Genomic DNA, 22,280 nt, shown 5'->3' with positions numbered 1-22,280 from the left:
AAATAACTAATATTTAAAAATAAAACTTCAGCAATAAGGATGTTAATAAAATTTTCATTTTTTGGTTAAAATTTATTCATATTTTGGTCAAATTTTAAAAGTTAATTTACAGAAACTGCAAAAAAATTAAATTTTGATCAATTTTTAGATAAAATTTTCTCTAAAAAACTTCTAAAACTAAGTTAAAACTTGCAAAATGAAACCAAAACTCTCATCACCCTCAATAAAAAATCACTTGAAAAATTAAATTGAGAGCCAGAAAGCATTTTCAGTGTGTTCTAATTTATATAACTTGAAAATACAACAAAAAAAAATTAGTCGTCGTACAACATTGTGGTCTCTCAACGCAAACGAGAGTATGTGTGATATACATAAAAACCTACATATTATTTAAAAACTTACATACAAACACAATCGAACTCGACTATAATCAACAAAAGCAACAACAAAACGAAAATGGTAACACGAAGATGATGACGGGAATATAAAAATCTATATATACCCATATGAACATTGTTACTCGTCGTATGTTGAAAACAAAAAAAAAATCTGAAACAGTGAAAAATTTAATCTTTCCAACAAACAAACAACGATCGTATCGTATCGTTTGCGACTTATGAGTAAATAAATACATTATTTGTAGTTAAGTAAAATGAAACTCATCTACTTAATATTCATACAAATTTATTTAAATGAAAGAAATGAAGAGACGAAAAGTTTTTTTTTCAACTTTTATGACTTTGATGGAGAAAAAGTGAGCAACGCAAGCATTTTACATCGAACAATTTATGACACGTTAAACGAAATTTAAGCGGAAAACCAAATGACTCGTTCTCGTTCGAGTTTTTTTTTTATATTTTACATCGACATCGTCGTCAACGATCGTTTTTCGAGTACGGATGTTGTTTATTTGCAGCGTAAAATAGCTTGTTCTTACGAAAACATGGCTTTGGAGTACTTGTGCTGTGTGTCGGAGAGAGATGGAGAGAGCGAAAAAACAAAATTTTTCTTTGTTCTGCCGTTTTCGACACTTTTTTCGTTGGGGGAACGACGAAAAGCAAGTCGATCAGGCATAAAGCTTCACTACATTTCATCAAAAATTAACTTAGGGGATGAATTTCTGTAATTTTATGTTGTAATTCGAGACATTTCCTGCGTGGATAGCAGCAAAAGTAAAACTTGTACACAAAAATGGTGAAATTCAATGGAGCTTGATCGTCCTTTTATGTAAAAAAAAAAATTAAAAAATTTTTTTCATATGTATTAGTGTTGAAAAGTTGACTTAAAACTTGAATTTCAAAAGAAAACTCGCTCATTCTCCATTTTTTTCAGTGTTCTTTGCTCATGTATTGGTGAACAGGCACAAAAACATCACATTTCACAATAATCATAATAACAACAACAAAAAAAAGCATACGATAAGCCTGACACATATGCGGGCAGATGTTTTCATTTTTTTCTGTACGTATTCTTTTGTGCTCAAAAAATGTCTGTACGACTGATGATGATGGTCGATGATACTTAAAAAGAGACTTACAGAAAAAAAATCTTGTATACGATCTTTTCATTCAATTTTTCGTGTGTACGATGATGATTTATCTCTGTCTCCCTCTCATTCTACGTTTCTTTGGATTTTGTAAGCTCGAAAAATATTTTCTTTTCTGTTCTGCGTGTGTATGTGTGACAGGAAAGCAAGAAAAAGACGCAGAGATAGCGATCAACAAGCAGTACTTTGTTTGCCGAGTAAATAAATGAAGCTTTCCAAAAGTGCTCTTTGTTCGGCTACGACATCAATTACAGACACACACAAAAAATTATCCCCTTTTTTGAAATGTTTAGTGCATATGGCATAAACGCCTCAATTTGTACCTAAAAATAAGGTCGCACAACAAAATGGAGTCTCTTATACTTTTTGCGTCTGCCATGAAGTTGTGTGCACATACATCATCATCATCGTAGTAATAGTAATATAAAAAGGGGGCAATTGTTCTGGAAAATCGTATATTTCATCATCATCGTTGTCGTACCTTTTTTTCGCCATACATGCCGAGTGTGTCTAAGTCGACTTCGTACTCGTTCAGTAATAATAATGATCTCATCGAAGCATTAATTTTTGCTAGTTGTTTATGTGCGAGCACAGTATTTTTTTGTTTTGCCTGCCTTGTTCATATGATTTTATTGCATGGGTGGATGATATGTTCAAGGACAAGTATAGAACAACATTTTTTCTGTCTTTTTGTTTTTTAGGTGGGTTGTCGTCGTCACTGCTAGATAGATCGCAAGTTTTTGTTCCCGTTGCATGCCAGACCTTGATCACGCGTCTAATCACAACTTTGCAACGAGCAACGCGAATGACTCATCATGTGATGTTCATGTATTTCGATTATACTTGTAGTTGCAGAAAAAATGTGAAGAGTTGAAAAAAAAAATATAGTATTACAGTTACATGACTACTGAACAAATTTCAAGGTTCCTTGTGAACACGCATTAACATCAGGGACATGAAAAAAAATAATTATATCGGTAAATTATCATCATAATTTATTGTGTGTTATGTACAGCGAAATAATATGTATTTTCATTTTAAAGGTCATCAATAATTTATTTTGACGATAAAACGTTAACTAGCTTTGATTTGAATGGAAATTCATGGAAACATGTAATAATGCCAGGCTAATGTATGATAATAATGATAAAATGTTTTTTTTTATATAATTTTTTTTTTTACATTTAGAATTGTTATTATTTTGTAGGAAATGTGAGTTTGATAACACGTCACACAATTTGTCAATCAAAGCATAACTGGTACTTTTTTTTCTCGAGAGAATAGTTCTATGAATGATCAACAACTATACGGGCAGGAAATTAAACATCCGAGCTCGCATTGATAAAAATAAGGCTGAAAAGCACTATTAATAAAAAAATAATTATTTAAATTAATTTCCTTCAATGTTGAATATTTTTATAGAAATTCTAAATTTTTGAAGGATATGCAAATTTTCGTTTGTTAATTTTTAGATTTTTTTTGCGTCATTTTTCACTGAGTTTTATCACAGAAAATCACAGAAAAGTCTTTCGTTACTTCTCTACTCATATGATTAATTCACCAACTCTCTTAATGTTGGCTGTGAGGTAATTTGATTTTTTTTCTACATGTCTTATTTATTCTGCTGTATCCATTTCCATTTGTAAAAATTATTAGTGCTCTATTTTGTATTCTTTGTAATGTTTCAATTTCGTCCTTTTTGTTTATAATTTAATTTAATAATTTAAAAAAAATACAAATGCAACAAATTTTTTAATAAAAATTTAAATTCTCATTTAAAAAAAAATCTTATATTAAGAATTTTTAATTTTTATTTATTTAAATTTTTGAATTTAATAAAACTTCATTTAATTATTTTTTTTTTAAATTTTATTGTTTAATTTTTTTTAAAGTAATTTAATTTGTTTACTTTTTTTAAGAAGGTACATATATGAAATATTATTTTTAAAATTATTTTTTATTTTTTAATAACTGTGAAAAACTCTTAAAAAATCCTTAAAATTGTTTGAAAATATTAAATTCAGAAAAAAAAACTGGCCAACAATTTACTTTTAATGTCCAAAACATTCTAAAAACCTTGAACTTAGTGAATAAAAAAATTAATGGGAAAACTCTAGAAATTTCCAAAAATTATCATCATAATTTACTTTTCATAAAAAAATATTAAATAATTTAAAAACATATAAATTATTTCATTAAAAATATTTTTAAATAAAATCATTGAATTTCTGTGCCCAAAAAACAAAACTGCAAAATTATTGCAAAATAATTGCACAAAAACTTTGTCATTTTTTCGCGAATGTAGTTAAGTATGTAGCTGTTGTTGTTGTTGGCGTAACGAGTGAGCAAAGTAAGTAAAGAAGCTCGTATGGCAGAGAACGATATTTTGCAGTCAATACAATTAAACAAGAAAAAAAGTGCATTCCTGCCATCAAAATAAGACACTTATACAGTCGCACCTAGTATTATTTGATTTGATATATTTAAATGTACATATCATATATATAAATATATTTATTTGTTTTCGAGGCAGGCAGGCAGGCACAGCCAGAATGAGCGTCAACTCGCGCGAGAGAGACACACATTGTAGTTTTTTAGTTCCTTGAACTTTTCATTTTGTACTTGTACTTGTGTGCAATAATATAATAATAATAAGTATTAATTTGTGTGTTATTTTAAAATATAACAACAAACATCGTCGTAGGTACTTGAGCAAGAAAAATGTACATCAACATCTATAAGTGTTTATTATTATTATTATTTTTCGTTCGTTCTCTTATTTTGGAAATTTTCTTTGCGTGTGTTTTGGTTCACTTTACTCTTCGATTGGTATGAAAAAAATGAAACTCACATGTCCTTGACGATTTTCCGCAAAAAAAAAAATAAAAGATTTTCTTAAAACACTGCGGCCATGTTACAGCCTCTCTCGTAACTGACTGACTGAATGCTTGCTGGCTTGGCAACGCTCTCCCTACTTTCTTCGTCGTCGTCGTCGTAGTCGTTCGGTGATGTTAGTTATTTTTGTACAAAATTATGTGTATTATTTGAAAAAGCTTTAGAGAGTTGCTGTTGCTGCTGCATGGAGTGATGAATGAGAGGGACGAGGGGATTAAATGTATCGTACGTAGAGAAAATGAAAAAAGGGAAGCGGCGTCTAAGTTTCAATGGATACAATACGACAACGACGACGTCGAGGAGGATGAAAAAAGAGAGATCGATCAATAACTTCAGCAGCAGCAGCAGTACATCTGCTAGCATTTTCTTCGTCCGTATTTGAATGTATGCGTAAAAAGTGTACTAAATGTATCGCTGTAGATACCCCCCTCGATCATTCTATCATTCTTCCCTATTAATGTGCACATTTTTCCCGAACATTGAACGAACGCCGTCGTCGACATCGTCGTCGTTGTGCGTACAACAGCAACTTGGTTTGATCCAACAACAGCAGCGGCAGGCAGCAGCAGCATCGAAGCCGAAGTCAAGTCAAGTAAAACTAACTACAGTTCTAGGTACTCTAAATAAAGTACATGATCTCCCCCTACGACGAGACGACGACTGTGTGTGGTTGTATGTGCGCGCGGATGGCGCAACACAAATGAAAATGTACACATGAAAATATTCGCCACAAAAGTGCCAGAAGCACTAAAAACAATCATTGAGCAACGCTGATGATTGTTGGGAACTACACGGAGCAAGCAACAGAACACACAGGACGTCGTTTATGTGTTGGTGCTCATTGCCATATTTTCGTCGTCTTTGTACCATATACACGAAAATGTTTTTCTACGCTATCGTTCGTGTGTGTGTGTGTGTGTGTGCTGCTACATATATATAAGGCCTATATTATGGTTGATTTTCCAAAAGAACAAAGCTACTACAATACATAAACCAAAATGGCTGCCATTTTCGCTGCAATATTATGCTCGGTTTTCCTGCAATTTTTCCTCAAAATTTCCCGGGAAAAGCTGCGAAAAGGCACGCCAAGTGGCGCAATTATGCTTTTTATGTGGTTTAACCTTGGAAATTTTGTTTATTTCTATGGTCTTGGCACTGATGACGCCTGTACCTGGCTCTGTGCGAACGTATACACAGCCAATGGCCAGCCCACATACGCGAGAAGCAAGCAGAAAAAAAGAGTCTAAGGGCCAATTTTCAACGCACTTTTTCACGGGTCACACGAGCACTTGGGTAAAAATAATTGTGGTACTTACTTTTTGCAGCACAGTCTTCATTTAATATCACAAACTAAACACTCAAACTCAAAATTGTTCAATTTATGTTCAATGTTCAAATGTTTCACGTCTTAACTAGTCTGCAGTTCATTAATGACTGACGACGATTCGACGATTTGACTTCGGCCACACAAATCGCCGCGCGCTAATTCAAGCGCCCGAAATGATGGAGGATCGTGACCAGGATTTCGCAGGTAAGACAACTCAATTTCAGCCGACTCAATAATACAGGGAAATCCTGGTCACGAGTTATCACTTTGAGCCGACTTACATCGTTCAAATGTGAAATTCGTTGGAAATTCACTATTTTGGGTTTTTTCACTAAATAATCGAAAAAATTTTCAGAAAAAAAATTAAAATTTTTACAAAAAATTGACCAACTAAGGTTTTTTTTCAATTTTGATTAAAAATTTAAAAAAAAATGTTTATCATCTTTAGAAAAATTTTATAAAAAAATTCACAAAATTGAGAAAATTTTTAATTAAAAAGACAAAAGAAAAGTATTTTTTAATAGATATTTGTTTCTCAAAGTAAATCTTAAATTTAATTTTAAATCAAAAATAGTGAACTAATTGGATTGAAAAATGGCGAGATATGAAGAGAATCTTCAGTTCTTGCTAGCGCGCGTAATTACGATATTGTACGATTATTGCGGCATCTAAATGCTCAAACAGCAAATCATAGGGCACATGAAGTCGCGTCATCGTTACTAATTCTAACTGACTAAAGTGAATACAAATAATTAAAAATTGGTTGCTGAAGAAGAGCTCCTGAATGGTCTGGTAGACGAAGTTGTGCCCCCAGCACGTCGTTTAGCGCTGCTGAACATAGGCCAGGTGTTCAAAAATAGTCTGTCAATTCGTGGCTTTCCCTGTCGAGTGATTAACGGAGCACTGTAACGCTTTACATCAACATGTGGTTGTACGGCATCTTTGATCTCTTTATTGTGTGTTCAAACAAAATTTTTAATTTACCTTCTGAACAATTGGGACGATTTTCGAGATCCTCCAGCTTTTTCTGCAAATGCCCAATGCCTTACACAAACATGTGGTCATGTCGAACGGCGATCTTTGATGAGTACTAAAATACCATTCAGGAGATAACGACTACTTCGGCCTCACATTGGAACGCGAGCACGGCTATGTCTGGCTCCGAAAGTGCCTGATACGAAGCTCGGCGACGATTTGCGTGTCTTTTGGGCGGTTACGCATTCCTATCCAATTTGCTGCGAATTGCGAAAACGGTCTAAAAGCTTCCTTCATGTCGTCGACGAAGCGTACCGTCATCGCTAAGTCGTTTTCCCCTAATTACAACTGCAATGATGAATGTGCAGTTCATTATGGACCATGCAAACAGGCTCCAAGTTGGACCTTTAGAAACATTACCAAAGATAGAGAAATAAAAAAAGAAAGTTGAAGAAATGGAATACAAAATTTATATATGAAATTTTAAAGTTAAGTTTGATGATAGATGAAAGACAAATGATAGAATTTTAAAATAAATGTGTCAGCAGTGCCATTTCTTAAGAATCTTACACTGAAGTGGCACTGCTGCCAATGCGGAAGACACGCACTATTACTGATCCGAAAAATGTAAATCAAAAAGACATGAATTGAAAAATACCGTTAGTAATAATCCAAAAATGGCCTATGGTTTCTTCATCCCTGAATCCCTCAAGTACTTAGATACGTCTCTGCTTTAAATAATCGAAAAATATTTTTTTTTCATAAATTCATTAAAAATAACACCTTTATATTGAAGTTAATATTTAAAAGCAAACAATTTTTTAAAACTTCTCTCAAATTTTTGGAAGAATTTTTAAAAATGTTTCACCTAAAATCATCAAGATATCTTTGCAAGAAATCTTTTGATAAATATTTTTGACTTTTTATGACATTTATTTTATGTTGTTTTCTGTTAAATCGAACAATTCTTGAACGGATTCGATAAAAAAAAATACAGAAAAAATCATGGAGGAGAGCGATAAGCCTTCTTGAATGCACTCAATAAAATTTTATTTTCAAAAACTATTTAACATATAAAGTTTTAAAGCAAATCTTCAAACCGGTTCAAAAATATTCGGTTAGTACCGAGATACATCGACAAGGATAATGACGTAAATTATTCCAAAATTCAGCTACGCGCCTCACATACATCATACCACTTCATAAACAACAGTGAAAAATTATCAGGAAAAAAAGTGGTTTTTCTCTGTGGAAAATGATGGCGAAGGAAATGCTCATAGTCTTTTTGTACGACACGGAACTTTGTACGAAAGAAGAAGATGATCCCATGTCAGCTTTGTTATTCTTTGCACCATCATGGGTAAATATTTCATAAAATTTCTATGGAAAATTTCTAACTTTACATTTTCTTAAGGTGGGTGAGACTCGTCATATGCTTGTCGGTCAAATAATGGGAGTAGCGAGATTTTTCCGGGACACTTTTGGAACAGCCAAAATCATCACATTACAAAGTGGAAGATTCGCCCTGAGATTCCTCGGCCGATATGCTTTAGTTGTAGGAACAGACCGTAATGTTGACGAAAGTATTTTGAAATATCGATCGGATTTGTTGGTGTCATTGTTGCGTCTGTATCACAAAGATGTCGAAAAAATCAAAGATAACTTCCCAGGAGATCAAGTTGAAACCCGGAAAAAGTTCACTGATAAATTATATCACATTTTTGACACTTATTTACCGATTTTACAGTACAATGAAAATATTTTTAACAACATTTACTTACTCGATTTGCCAAAATCATCGGCAAATATTTACTTGGACACGATTCAAACTTTACAAAGTTGCCAACAAGAGCCCGGAGTTCTTGGAGGGCAAATTTTATATCACAACAAGGTACGTTTTCATTAAAAATTTCAACTTTAAATTAATAAAAATTAATTTTTTCAGGTAATTGCATCACAATTGGGAAACAATCTCTCAAAATTACTCGTTTTATCGGATCCACTACGTCTCAAAACTGTTGATGTCATTCACACCGGATTCCATGTTCCATACGGAGTTCAACTGATGTCCGTCTTCATTTCATCCGAAGATCTCAGGATTTTACGGGAAAATGTTCAAAACTCTCAAAAATCTTTTATGAACACAAATCCCAATTTATTGCCATTTACGTTCTCAAAGAGGAAACCGAGTCTCGTCACACAAAAACGAGAAAAATCATTAATTTTTTCCAACATTCCCGAGGAAGAAAACGGCGGCGGCGCGTCAAGTGAAAATAAAAAATCAAAAATGCGTCCGTCACATTTACCTCTGAAATTCAAAAATAACACCTCAAAGGAAATTCCTGAATCTGGATTCAGTTCAATTAATTTCGACGAATTTACGGATAGTTTTCCCGAGTTTATTGGTCAAACCAGTGTTTGTAATACTCCGATGACTGAAAATAAAATACTCCACGGAAATGTTTTATCGATTTGCTCAAAAACGTGTGAAGAGCTCGAAAGGTTCGATTCGATCAAAAAAGAGGAGCCGGTGAAGATGAAAAATTCCAAAAATGCTATGGGAACTCCGAGAAAACTCAAGTTATCCACAAAAGTAACAGAGCCTATTTGTGTGGACATCGATGAACCGCCAAAAGTTGAGACTAAAGAAAAAATTGAGAAAAAGAATGACCTTCCAATTGACAGTTACAATTATCTGCATAATCCGTACAAATCGACCGTCCGTCGAAATTCGTGGGATTCTTTGGCGAAAATAGTCAAGCCGATTGTTCCTAATAAAATTCACAGTGATGAGTGGGACAGTGAATCCGAGTTTGTGGATGACAAAGAAAGCAAGCCGTTAAAATCTATCACTGACCCGACATTTGCAGCTTTTAATTCGAGCGGAGATCCCATTTCGAAGCACTTGTATGAGGAATTTTTCGAGTTTCAGTACACTTTTAACAAGGAACATGCAACGAAAAGTTCTCAGAAAAGTTTTAACAAAATTGATTTTCTTGAAGAGAAACAAGTTAAAGATAAAGTTCCGGAAGAAAAGCCACAAAAGGTTGCTGTTGAAGCAGTAAAAGATCAAAAATTGCCAAAATCGAACAAAAAAGGTCTGTCTTTGCCGTTGAAGACGTGGAGTCAAACGTCGGAGTCTACTGAGAAATCGAAAGGATTTGAATCTTCGAATAAAGGTAAATAATTTTCTTGGCTTTAATTTAAATTTTAAAACTAAAAATATTTTTTGTTTTCCTAAATACCTGATTTTTTGAAAAATTTCTAATTTTTGGACAAGTTTAATTTATTTTCTGTATAATTTTTTAAAAATATGAACAGATTTGAATTTTTTAAGGTTTTTCAAACAAAAAAAAGTAAAAAAAAAAATTTTAGTCACCTTAAAATATTGAAATTTTAAAAACTGTTAAAATTTTAGTGTATTTTACGCATAATTCTTTTAAAGAAGAATAAAATTTCTTATTAAAATTTATTCAAAGTTCAATTTATTTTTTTAAAGAAATTAAATTAACTTTTAAAAGTAATTAAAATTCAATTAACTTTTGTAAAGAAAATTTTCTCATAATTTTCAAAAATTAAAGTACAAAAAAATGTAAAATCCTTAAAAATTCTTTATAAAATTTTAATTTTTTTTACAGCTTAAAATTCTATTACAAAACTTTTATAAAATTAAAATAATTTTTTTTTAATAAATAATTTTTTTAAATTTTTTATTAATTTTTTTTACAATTTTTTTAGGTCTTCCATTAACACCACTCATGGCCAAGTTAACAATTTTAGCGTTAGATACCGAACGCGAAATCGATTTTGAAGGCAACGACTCAAAACCAGCTGACGAAACTGACATCCATAACAAAAAACGTCGATTTTCCTCCTCGAATTCCGAACAAATTGACAAAATCTGCGAAAACTTGGAAAAAGTAGATTTATTTGTATGCGGACAACAAAACATGACATTCATGATGTTATTGGAAGATGGAGCAGCTCAAAAGCAAAAACTCGTCCACACACTCTTCGAAATTTGTGTATCGAAGCTAGGCAAGGCCGAACAGCAATTACAACGAGCACTGAACATTAATGTCGAGGGAGCCGATAAAGGAGGCGAAGGAAATTACAGTTTCATCACGATTGATAATCAAAAGTTGGATACGCTGCAAAAAAGTGGCCCGTGGTCTCCGAGTGATCTGAGTACCGTCAAAAAAATGTATTACGACTTGCAAATGAAGAAAAATATTTCGGAAATGATAATAAGGAAGGAAGAAAATATTTTGTACGGCTTTCAGTGCGGAAATGTGGAAGTTTTTTACCAACAACCGACGGCTGGTTCTGCCGGAATTCCGCCGCCAAGTGATATTTTTGGAAATGTTACGTCCGTGTCGCGTAGACGTCTTGAAAGAGATCATGCCATTATTTTACTCTAAATATAAAAAAAATCATTTTGAATTATGAAAAAAAAAATAATCATTCCAAAGAAGAACATTCTATAATTTTAAGCTTTTTATGTGCAATTTATATGAATATTTATAAAGAATATCGAATAAAAAAATAGAGTAGTATGTTGAATAAAATAAAAAGTGTTCATTAATCAGAAATTTTACGTTAAATCAACTAATTAATTAAACTTTTATTGATGATAGTTTTGATGAAATGAGGCTTCCATGATTAAAGATGATGTCAAAATTGGTAATGATGTTGGTGATTTTTGGATCAGATGAGTTGATTCGGTAAATGAGAGAGAGTGGCAGCGATAACTGGCATTGGTTGCCCTGAAAAAATTTGAAGATTTGGTCGCCGTAGGTTTGTTTTTGAATTTTTCTTTAAAATCGCTAAAAAATGAAAAAAAATCTGACTTTAATTTAAACTTTAAAAAACTTATGAGAGACTTAAAGCTGAAGATAAAATTTCAGTATTTTAAAGTATCAAAAATAATTTAAATTATCTCAAATCTTAATAAAAATGATTTGATTATTTTAAAAATTTTTCCGAAAATTATTTTAGAATTTGATTTAATGCGAGTTATTCTTAAAGCCTAAGTCAATTTAATCTAATTTTTCGACCATTTTCGAGTAAAAAAATAAATTTTTCAGAAATATTTTTAAAAAAATTACCACGAGTTAAGTTTATGCTTTTATTTAGATATCACCCAATATTAAGTTTACTATTGGCTTAGTCAAAATTTTAAATTTAAAGGCAAAATTTGAAAATTAATTTTTTCCGAAAGTTTAAATGAAAAATCGTTTTCACCCCCCAAAAATTCACATTTTCGCATAAAGTGAAATAAAAAAAAAATGGCCTAAAGAAAAATTGAAAATTAATTTTTTACGAAAAATTGTTTTTATTTTCGCCAAAAAATAATTCCCTTAGGCTAATTTAAACGAAAGCCAAAATTAGTTAAATATTTTTTGAATTTTAATTTTTTGAAAAAAAAATATTTTTTTTAAGAAAATTTTTAAAAAAATTTTAAAGGCTTTTTTAAATTTAAAAATTTTTTATTCAAACCCCCCCTATAAATTTTTAATTTTTTTTCGGGGAAAATAAAAATTAAATATAAAATAGAAATTCACGTGACCAAAAAAATTTTTTTTAAGTTTTTCTTTGGTAGATTTTGTTTGATTTTTTTTCATTTTTAAGTTTGAAATTTTAAAAAAGTTATAAATTATTTCCTTAAATATTAAAAATCAAAAAAACTTTTCTAAAAACGTTAAAACATTACTAACAAAAAATTCAAAAATTATTTATTTTTTAAATTTTAATTTTTTCGAGAAAAAAAATTTTTTTTTTTGATAATTTTTTAAAAAATTTAATAATTTAAGTCAAATGATTTTACTTTTACAAGCTTAAGTACTGATTACTTAAGTAAAAAATCTACCGCAGCGCGACAAGTGAAAATTGATATTTTTTGCTTTTCTGAAGCAATGGTAGATTTGCGGGCATATGTTTCTTGGCAAAAATTGATCTACTCGAGACAGCGAATAACTAGTGAAAAAATTTTACTTCAACTTCGATTTTTCGCGATTTTCAGGCAAATTTGGAATTTTTGGTCGAAAATCAAAATTTACAAAAATTTTTTTTTTCACTGGAATTGCTCGTTGTCTCAAGTAAATCATTTTTCGCCAAGAAACATATAGCCTGCAAACCTACCATTGCTTCAGAAAAGTCAAAAATATCAATTTTCCACGTCCCGCGCGAGACGTAGATTTTTTACTGTGTAAGTCAGATAGTGACGACTGTTGACTTAATAAGTTTTGTAGTCTTAAGAAAAAGGACTCAATTGAATTTCTGTTAAGGATTCACTAGATAGGACCACAAACCCTAACAAATTTTATTTTCAAATTTGACACTCATTCACTTTCATTCGTCTCTGCAGCTGCCTTCGTTCGGCTCGCAACACTCGGAACAGCAGAAAAATAAAGAAAATTTCAAAACAAGAATCGCAGCAAAGGAAAATAGCGAGTGAAAAACAAAAAAGTGAAAAGCCAAATAATCCCAAAAATTAACCAAAGAGCGGAGAAAACGCATTCGCGACACCACAAATCGCCCCAGAGTCGAGACACGAGGGAAAACGAGGAAAAATCTTCGGAAAATACGTCTCTTTGTTTTGTTTTGACTACTCGTCTCTTTCTCTCTGCTTCGTCTTCTTCTTTAATTCTTGAGAATCATTTGTTGAGCCTCTGCGAAACATTTTGAATAATTAATGGGAAAAAGTCTGAAATAATCTCGTTGTTTTCTAGTGCGTGCCATTGCAGTAACAAATACCAAAGAAAAGTGAAGTGAAAAGTAAAAGTGTGATAAAAAAAAAGTCCAAATACCGAGGAAAAATCGACAGCAGGATAGCAACAGGATACTGCGGAAATTCATCCTGTTTGCAAAAAAAAAATTTTGTGGATAAATTACGACGTAATTTAAGGTAAGTGCGAAATTTCTTTGTGCCAAAATGGAGATTCGCGACAAAAGAGAGACGCGACGAAAAACGCGATGAAAGGAAAATCGAGAAAATTTGTGTAGACACATTTTCCTTGTCACAGACATATTTCCTGGAACTTTCTCTCATCCCTTATCATGTGGGAGGAAAATTAAAAATTAATTTTTTTTTAATAATTTTAATTTTTAATTCGTGGTCAAAACGTGATTTCCTTGGAAAATGTCCGGAAACGGGAAAATGCATAAAAAACATAAGAAGGAAGTCGTCCTTTTTCCCGAACGCTGTTGTCTGTGCTTCTGTACGGAAAGCTTTTGCTATAAAAAAAAGTGCATGCAACAACAAACAATGAAAATAAAAGTGTCTGGTCTTTGTCGCCTTCTCTGTGCGTTTGTGTGGCGGTGTGGAAAATGAGGAAATAAGACAATTTTCCGAGAATTGCCTTTCAGCATTTGTCGGAAAAAAATTGAATTATTTAAATTTGAAAGTTTCCGTGTTTACGGAGTCAATTAATTAACATGTCTAGACTTTGTGTCAATAAAAATGCGGAATTTTAAAAATATTTGAGATTAATTAGCGATTTTAAAGGATAACGGAAGATTTTTTTAACGAGAAATTTTATATAAAATAATTAAAAATGCCATTAAACTGTTGCTTTTTTGTTTCATTTTATTGTTTAGCGTTACGATCTCTCACTCCATCATTTGCAACTGAAAAGCTCATTTCCATGAAAATCAAAAATTTTCCCGGAAATTGACTTTTTTTAAATTTTTCATGTATTTCTATCAATTTTCCTAAATTTTCGCTTAAAACATAAATTTTTAATAAAATTTGTCGGAAAAATCGTGGAAAACTCGGAAAATCTAGTGAAAATTGAGGAAAATACGATGCACATTTTCTTACTCCTCGTGAAGTCAAACTCAAATTGAGACGGCTGAAAGTGATAAACAACAATTCTTTGCTAATTCAAGCAATTTAGTTCAAAAAATCGTCACAACGGCGCTCATAAATAAAAGAAAAACGAAGGCATCGTGAAAAATTTTTGTTTTTTCGCGAAATAGCACATTAAACACTTGCAAAAACTGCCAAAAAACAACAAAAACTCAGAATTAGTGCGCGCCTTCGTGTAGTGAAAAAGTGATTTTTAGAAAAAACTTCAAAAGTAACGCAGCAAACGGCGAAAAACAAAGCATCAAGGAAGCAGCGAGGAAGAATTTCATAACTTTCGTGTGATTGCGTGGTAATTTTAAAGAAATATCGCAAAAAATCTTAAGTTTTTTTACGTTGTGTGTAAAATTCAGGGAGGTAGAGAGGTAATGTATCCGAATCGGGGTTTTTCTAAGTCGGGTCCCAAGATGTGGGGTGCTAAGGTAAAGCTAATTGTCTTTCATAGAGTAGCGGCAGCGGCGGCGGCGACACAGGATGAATCCGAACCGTCTTGGAAAACGAGGTGGCATTAAGAATTTCGGGCAATGGCGCGGCGGAAACAATCAAAATAATCGCGGGCAACACAATGAGCACGATGACCGGAAAGGAGGCGGCGGCGTGACGGATATCAAGCGTCGTGTGACGTTCAAAAATGCTGGCGGACGAGGAGGCAGAGGCAACAATCGGTTGTCGACGGAACGGATTCGTGCTCAGTTGGAAGCGGACGAGGAGATGGGCGGTGATATCATCTCGGAAATGCAGCAGGGAGGCAAACAAGGCGGGTACAAGGGACGAGGAGGCAGAGGAATGCGCGGAAGACGAAGTGGATCTCCACCACCGAGATTTATGGGAGCTCAGGTAAGCATTGTGGGATGCGAAAAAGCGATCAAAGTGATGAAAAATTCTCGAAGAGTGAATTTTGTGAGTGTAAAATGGCAAAAATATTTCATTTTCTTACGTTCATTGAAAATTTTTGTTAAGAATTTCATCAAAAACTATAATTTTTTTGTATTTTTTAATAATTTTACTAAACATTTTTTAAAAACTTGTAATTTCAAAATCTTTTGTATTAGAATTTTATTTTTTTAAGAATTTTCTTCTAAAAAAATTAAATACCTACAGAATATATTTTCAAAAATGTTTAACCTTTCTTAAGATTTTTTATATTCTTTAATGAAAATGTTTCGAATAAAAATTTAAATTACCTTAATTTGGTCAAAAATCGAGATTTTCTAATTTAAAAATTAAAAAAAAAAAAATTGAAAATATATTCAGTAGGTTCATAATTTTTTTTTTCAGACAAAAAACCTTTTTTTGTAAAAAAAGAAACTTGTGAAATTTGAGAATTTTTCCAAAATTTAATAAAGGAGGGTCATTTTGATGATTTTTTTAACTTAAAATTTTCGACTTTTAATTAATTATTTATTTTTATTATCAAAAATTTAAATTTTTTAATTTTAAATAAAACTAGGGTTTTTTTTTCAAGTGGATATGTTTTAAATTTATTTTAAAAATTTTTTTTAGTTTAAAAAATTTGGAAAAAACGAAACTTTTTTTCACAACTCGACTTTTTCAAAAAAAAAAGTTAGCTAACACTCACAATTACCTTAGATTTTGCATCACATTAATTTTTACTTTCAATCGAATCAACTAAAATTCGACTAAATTGCCTTCTAGGGACGCAAAAAACTGCAAGCCGGCACATCTGGTTGGTTCCAAGTCACAATTTCGCACGGCAGCAAATACGAAAAAGCATTTGTGATACAAAGTTTGTTGGAACGCCTCTCCCCGTTGCTCTTCATTCCCTACTACTATCGCATGGACGGCAAAGACAGCGTATTTTTCGTCGACGACATCAAAATTGCCGAAAAACTGCAAGAAGCATCGCGTCAAATCAGCACACCAAACGGCTTCAAAATGGTGATTTACGTGCGAAGCGGCATCCCACAGGTCCAAATTGACGATTCGTTGAAACTACGAATGAAAAATGCCATGATCAAGAGATACCATGCCCCGAACAAGGCACTTGACTTGTCTCAATTTCATGCAGACCCCGACCTACTGGATGTCTTTGTCGGCTTGTTCCGACCCACAATCATGATGGCTGTTATTGACATAATCGCGGAAAATATTCCCGAATTGGTGGCTTTGAACTTGAACAACAACAAAATTCATCTGTTGGATCATTTTAAATGCGTGCCCACAAAACTGCCGAATCTCGCGGTGCTGTATCTGGCGAATAATCGCGTGCAAAATGTCTCGTCGCTCGAGCCATTCCGCGGATTGGCGATCGTGGAGCTGGATTTGACGGGAAATCCGTTGAAGGAACGGTATCGCGACCTCAGCATGTACACGAGTGACGTGCGAAACAAGTTTCCGAAACTCATGCGACTCGATGGCGTCGATTTACCGAAGCAGATTGGCTTTGATATCGAAGACCAGAAGAATTTACCTCCAGCAAAGGCGTCATTCTTATGCAATTCAGGCGGCGCCGACATTGTCCGGCAATTCCTCGAGCAATATTTCATGATTTACGACTCCGATAACCGGCAACCGCTCTTGAACGCCTATCACGAGCACGCCATGTTCTCTCTGACGACCGCATACTCGCAGCAAGTCAACAACACGCAACGACTGTATCCCTACATCTCGTACAATCGGAATCTGCTGCGGACTCGCGACAACGAACAACGATTAAAACACTTGAAAGTGGGCCGACTGCCAATTGTGAGTCTTTTGTCAGAGTTACCAGCGACGCATCACGATCCGCAGTCATTTGGCGTCGATTTGACACTTTTCACGGAAAAACTCATCATGCTCACCGTCACGGGACTTTTCAAGGAGAAAAAATCCGGCAGTTCGGTCGAAGTGGTTCGCTCGTTCCAACGATCGCTCGTTATTGTGCCCTGCGGCGGCGGATTTTGCATCAAGAACGAACTCATGCACATCAATGTGGCGACAAATCGTCAGGAAAAGTCCATTTTTAATGCGCCACCAGCGAATGCGGCGCCAATTCAGCAAATGCCGGTGACGCCAGTGGCAAATCCACTCGGTGCCGGCATGAATGACGACACAAAACAGAATATGATCCTCGCGATGAGCAATCAGTCCGGCATGAACATGGAATGGAGTCGCAAATGCTTGGAAGAAACAAACTGGGACTTTGACAGAGCGGGTTTTATCTTCGGCGAGTTGAATAAACAGAACAAAATACCAGCAGAGGCATTTGTTAAGTAGAGATATTTATGGATATCGCAAAGTTTTTCTAATTTTTAGTGGATAGAAGGAAAAAAAATGAAATAAAAAAATGTATAAAACAATAGAATATAAAAAAATGCACAATAATGTCGCTTTTTTACTACAAGAGCCATGAAAATATTTTAAAAAACATTAAAATTAAGTCAGTAATTTGTATTTAGCCTCTCTTTTAAATATTTTTTTAGTTTTAAAATTTATCAAAATTGCAAAAAATTAAAATTTAAGATCACCATTCAAATTCAATTCATTCGAATCCTGTCGAGATCCGTCCCGACAGCGATCGAAAATTGAATTTTATCTCAAATAATTAATTTCTGTACATTTTTCATACAAAATTCAAAAGCCCACGTCGTCAAAGGAACAAAAACGAGGAATTTCCACTAAAAATGGAATCAAAAAATCACAGAAGTCACATTTGTGAGCAAAAAAACCTCGATCACTGATCGGGTAAAAACTCGCAAACAATCCTACAAAAATCCATTCGATCTGAAAATGGTCGTCGTCGTTAAATGGATGACAATAATAACAGACAAAAAGCGAAAAAAAAATGTTCAAACTGAATCTGATTGAAAGTTCATAGATTCAAGGTCGAATCGGAACAAGTAATGATGATCACAGATGAGCTAAAAAAAAAATTTAAAAAAAATATTCAGGTGGCAAAAAGTTGGAAATGAATTTTTGTATGAAATTTGTGTGGATTTTGACAATTATTTGGATTTTAGGTGATCTTAATTTTTTTATAATTAACAAAAAATTTATTCGTTTTTAATTTTTTTTTCAATTAATTTTTGGAGATAATTTTTGACCAATGTGGATTTAATTCACACTTAGTATTAAGACATGCTAGAATAATACAGAAGGAAATGAAATGTGAGATAAAAAAAAAAATAAATTTTTATTGAAATGTTTATTAAATAAATATAAATGAAAGACTTATAAAAGGAAAGAAAAATCATAATAAAAAATTATTTTGTTTAAAAAAAACTTAAAATTTAAAGGAATAAAAAAAATAAATAAATAAATTAAACAATTTGTAAAAAAAAAAGTCAGGAAAGTCTTAAAGCAAAAAAAAAATAATAATAAATAATATAATAAAAAAAAACTTACTTAGAAAATAAATAAATTTAATTATAAAAAAATTAATAATTTGGTGTTTTATTTAATTTTTTTAATTGTCTAAAAATCAAATTTTAATTGAATGTATTTTTAATTTTTTCTTTTACAAAATTAGATCAATCTAACCTTTTTAAATCTAATAGACGAAAAATAAATATTTAAAAAAAAATTAAATAAAAATCATTAAAAAATGTAAAAAAAATTCCTTACATTTTAACATTACAAAATAAAAATTTAAAAAAAAAATTAAAAAATAAATACTTTAGTTTTTTTAAACAAAAATTTATCAATCTCCAAAATAAATTTATTTTAAAAATTTTCTAATTATTTTTTTTTTTTGATAATTAATTTTTTTTATTCAATTTGAAAACTTTATTCTTTAAATAAAATAATATTTTACATAAAATAATTATTTTAAAATAAAAATTTAATAAATTTTTTTCAAAATATTTAATTTAATATTACAAAATCAATTAAATATCAAATTATTTTTTTTTATTATTTGAAATTAAATAAATAATTAATCATTAATTAAAAAAAAATAATCTAACTTATAAATTAATTATTTTTTTTTATTTTTTCTGAGGCCTATAAATTTTTTTTTTAAATTTTTTCTTAATATTTCTTGTTCAAGAGACAATTCAATAGAACAAAAACTCAAGTTAAGAAGACTTCAAGGAGAAATCAGCCGTTAACGTAACCACGAACCTCTAAGCATTTCTTCCGCTAAATCACCTTCAATCAATAAAAATGTGCATTTTATGCTTAAATTCAAGTATTAATCAACAATAAAAATAAGTTTCAAAGAATAATAGCAACAACAACGTACGTGTGGAAAAACCAGAACTTCATCACTCATTTTTTATTCTAACACACAACTATCAAGATATACAGAGAGAATCGGCAATGCAATCGCTCCCCATTTATTGCCTCAATCTTCTTATATAACGCAGCGCACTCCGTTGTGGCACTTGTTTGTCTATTTGTCGGCGGCTCGCTAGATTAGATCTAGCAACAAACAAAAAGCAAATGTTTTAGAATATAATTTTCGTATAATGCCATGTTGTTGTTGTTGTTGTTGTTAGAATGCAACGCGATAATAAATTTAATAATGGAGGGAAAAAAATAGCCATAAAAACTTGTAATAATAACGTCTCTCTCTCGCTCGTCGTCGTGTGTACTTGAATTATATTGTGGTGAGAAGGAAATAATAACAATAATAATAAAATGCAGTAAATCTGCCGTGTATGAATCTGTGTATTGATGATAAATGCATTTTTATATTCAATTCCGAAAGAATATTGCATGGCAATAATTGCAAAGTAAACATGAAACACGTTTTCGCGCCGAACGGCGAACGAACGATCGAACGTTAGACAAAAAAAATTCTAAAGAACTTGCACAAAAGAGTCACAAATGGAAGAAATAATGAAAAAAATGCATAAAACATCTCTTACACACACGTTTCGTTACATGAAGAGCTCAACTTTTCGCTGCATGCCACATTTGAAGTGTGTATAATTGTAATTATAACGTACTTGCTTGCTTGCCTGCACTCTCGCAAATAGATATCAAAGTGTATGCTAAATAAAATAATAATAGTAGTTTCTTCTATTCAAGGTCTTTCCACACAAACACAGCGATGACTTTTTCGTTGCATTCGTGCGTTTCTTGCAACTTAAAAACTTCTTTTTCGCTGTTTTCTGTTATTTTTGCGTTATGTAAAAAATGTCTTGTTCTAATCTTTTGAACTTTTTTTTCTTCTTTCATTGTTTTTTTTTTGTATCGTTGATGGTTATGTAAATTGGTTGTTGAACATGGTTCGACACTTACTTTTGATCTCGATGAAAGTGGAGGCGAATGGTGTTTTGTGGATCATTTTAATATTTTCTTTGTTTGACTTTGCATTTTTAACATTTTTTTTTTCAAGGAAAAATTTTAACTTTATATTAATTTTTTTAAATTTAATGTGAGATTTTGCAAAATTAAATTTAAAAATATTTTTAAAAAATAAACGAAGCAAAAAAAATATTAAATTAAATAAAAATCTAAAAAATTTAATTTTTATTTAATTTAATTTTAAAAATTATTTAAATATTTTTTAATTCTATTAATTATAATTTAGTTTTATAGTTTTTATTTTAAATTGAAAAATAAATTAATTTGTAAATTTATTTTCTCCTATCAATTTTAAGCTTCGATTAAATATTTTTCAAATATTTAAGATGCCAATTCAAATATTTAATAAGATTTTATATTGAAATATGAAGTTTAAAAACAAAGCCACCACTATTTGTTTGATTTTTGACGATTTTTTTTTAAATTTTGATATTTTTTAATTTTTGGGAAATATTTTAAAATAAAGGATCAAATCGAGTTCAGAAATTTAGACCGAAGTTAAGTTCTTAATAAGATTTGCTCAAGATTTTTTTTTCTTTTATAAAAAAAATATTATTTGTGTTATGCAAGTTACCAAGTTAAGGCTTTCAAAACAAAAACAGCGCTAAAATTGTCTTCATACTTTCAGTTTCTCTCTCTCTTGTTCTTGGAAGATGTTTGTTTATTTATATAATTTTTTGTACTTTGCGTTTACTTTTTTTGCTTGCAAACTAACTTGAAATTCTTCGAGAATTCTTTTATTCATAAAAGAACTTTGATTTTTATATTTTTTTTAACGAAAGAGAAGAAAAAAGAACTTACAATTGCAAATATTCAAAAAAGCCACAAAAAGTTTTTTTTAATATTCATCATTTTGAATCTTTTTACAAAAGTTTCAAGTTCTAAGAATCAATCGGCGCTTAATTTGAAAACACTTTTCTAACCACTCATAAACGTTTAAAATCAACAAAAGCTCATCATTGTATTATGTCAGTCAAGCATTTAAAAAGTGATTCATTAAAAATAAATGCAATATAGGAAAAATTGTGGTGAAGTTCTAAAGTCATAAATCAAAAGAACTCATTCTATTCTATTCTCTGGTGAATAGCGAACAAGAAAAAAAAATAATTTACAATTATCGTGTACAAAAACACGAGGTCTCTCTTCACATTTATTACGTTATTCACTTACTTTGCAATTGTTCGATTATGATGATTATTATTGTTTTGTTTTTAAAAACTTTATGTTGCATTTCATGTTTGAAAAATGACGGTCGCTGATGATCTTTTGAAATACGAATCTTAGAGTATTGATGTGTTAGTAAAAAATGTTGCTTTTGATGATAAGAAGGTTTTTAAACTAAAGATTTGAGACAAAGAGAGGTTATTGAACTTCTTTTAAATATTGACAACTGTTAATAGCTGATAACGATTATTAGA

General features: G+C 31.3%; 3 protein-coding genes across 4 annotated transcripts in view; all 3 read left to right on the top strand.

Annotated features, from left to right (window-relative positions):
• The first annotated feature begins 7,946 nt into the window (after positions 1-7,946).
• Positions 7,947-11,284, top strand: LOC134830495 (uncharacterized). The gene is made up of 4 exons (XM_063843997.1): positions 7,947-8,103; positions 8,158-8,634; positions 8,689-9,922; positions 10,482-11,284. The coding sequence occupies exons 1-4, from the start codon at positions 7,999-8,001 to the stop codon at positions 11,162-11,164; spliced, it is 2,499 nt and encodes an 832-aa protein (XP_063700067.1). The 5' UTR covers positions 7,947-7,998; the 3' UTR covers positions 11,165-11,284.
• Positions 11,285-13,174: 1,890 nt separating this feature from the next.
• The window catches only part of LOC134829260 (protein bric-a-brac 1-like), a 61,820-nt gene continuing 52,714 nt past the window's right edge, over positions 13,175-22,280 (top strand). The window contains exon 1 of the mRNA XM_063842266.1: positions 13,175-13,650. The gene's annotated coding sequence lies outside the window, so the exon portion shown is untranslated. The remainder of the gene's footprint in view (positions 13,651-22,280) is intronic.
• LOC134831782 (nuclear RNA export factor 1-like) lies at positions 14,685-18,699 on the top strand. Of its 2 annotated transcripts, none has more exons than XM_063845595.1 (3): positions 14,685-14,975; positions 15,061-15,447; positions 16,267-18,699. In XM_063845595.1, exons 2-3 carry the CDS (start codon positions 15,085-15,087, stop codon positions 17,824-17,826), a joined length of 1,923 nt encoding a protein of 640 aa, XP_063701665.1. In that variant the 5' UTR covers positions 14,685-14,975; positions 15,061-15,084; the 3' UTR covers positions 17,827-18,699. The 2 variants fall into 2 exon arrangements, with proteins under 2 accessions (XP_063701665.1, XP_063701666.1); XM_063845596.1 differs by having other exon boundaries at positions 15,056-15,447.

The sequence above is a fragment of the Culicoides brevitarsis genome, chromosome 2, assembly GCF_036172545.1.
Source record: "Culicoides brevitarsis isolate CSIRO-B50_1 chromosome 2, AGI_CSIRO_Cbre_v1, whole genome shotgun sequence".
NCBI lineage: Eukaryota > Metazoa > Arthropoda > Insecta > Diptera > Ceratopogonidae > Culicoides > Culicoides brevitarsis.
This window is presented reverse-complemented; position numbering and strand designations above follow the sequence as displayed.

What these genes read in the sequence shown, in the direction of transcription:
- LOC134830495 (XM_063843997.1), top strand. Translation starts at nt 7,999, where the DNA reads ATGATGGCGAAGGAAATGCTCATAGTCTTTTTGTACGACACGGAACTT. An exon ending in TATTCTTTGCACCATCATGG is followed by an intron (nt 8,104 to 8,157) that starts GTAAATATTTCA and finishes CATTTTCTTAAG; the next exon opens with GTGGGTGAGACTCGTCATAT. An exon ending in ATTTGAATCTTCGAATAAAG is followed by an intron (nt 9,923 to 10,481) that starts GTAAATAATTTT and finishes CAATTTTTTTAG; the next exon opens with GTCTTCCATTAACACCACTC.
- LOC134831782 (XM_063845595.1), top strand. Translation starts at nt 15,085, where the DNA reads ATGAATCCGAACCGTCTTGGAAAACGAGGTGGCATTAAGAATTTCGGG. An exon ending in CGAGATTTATGGGAGCTCAG is followed by an intron (nt 15,448 to 16,266) that starts GTAAGCATTGTG and finishes ATTGCCTTCTAG; the next exon opens with GGACGCAAAAAACTGCAAGC.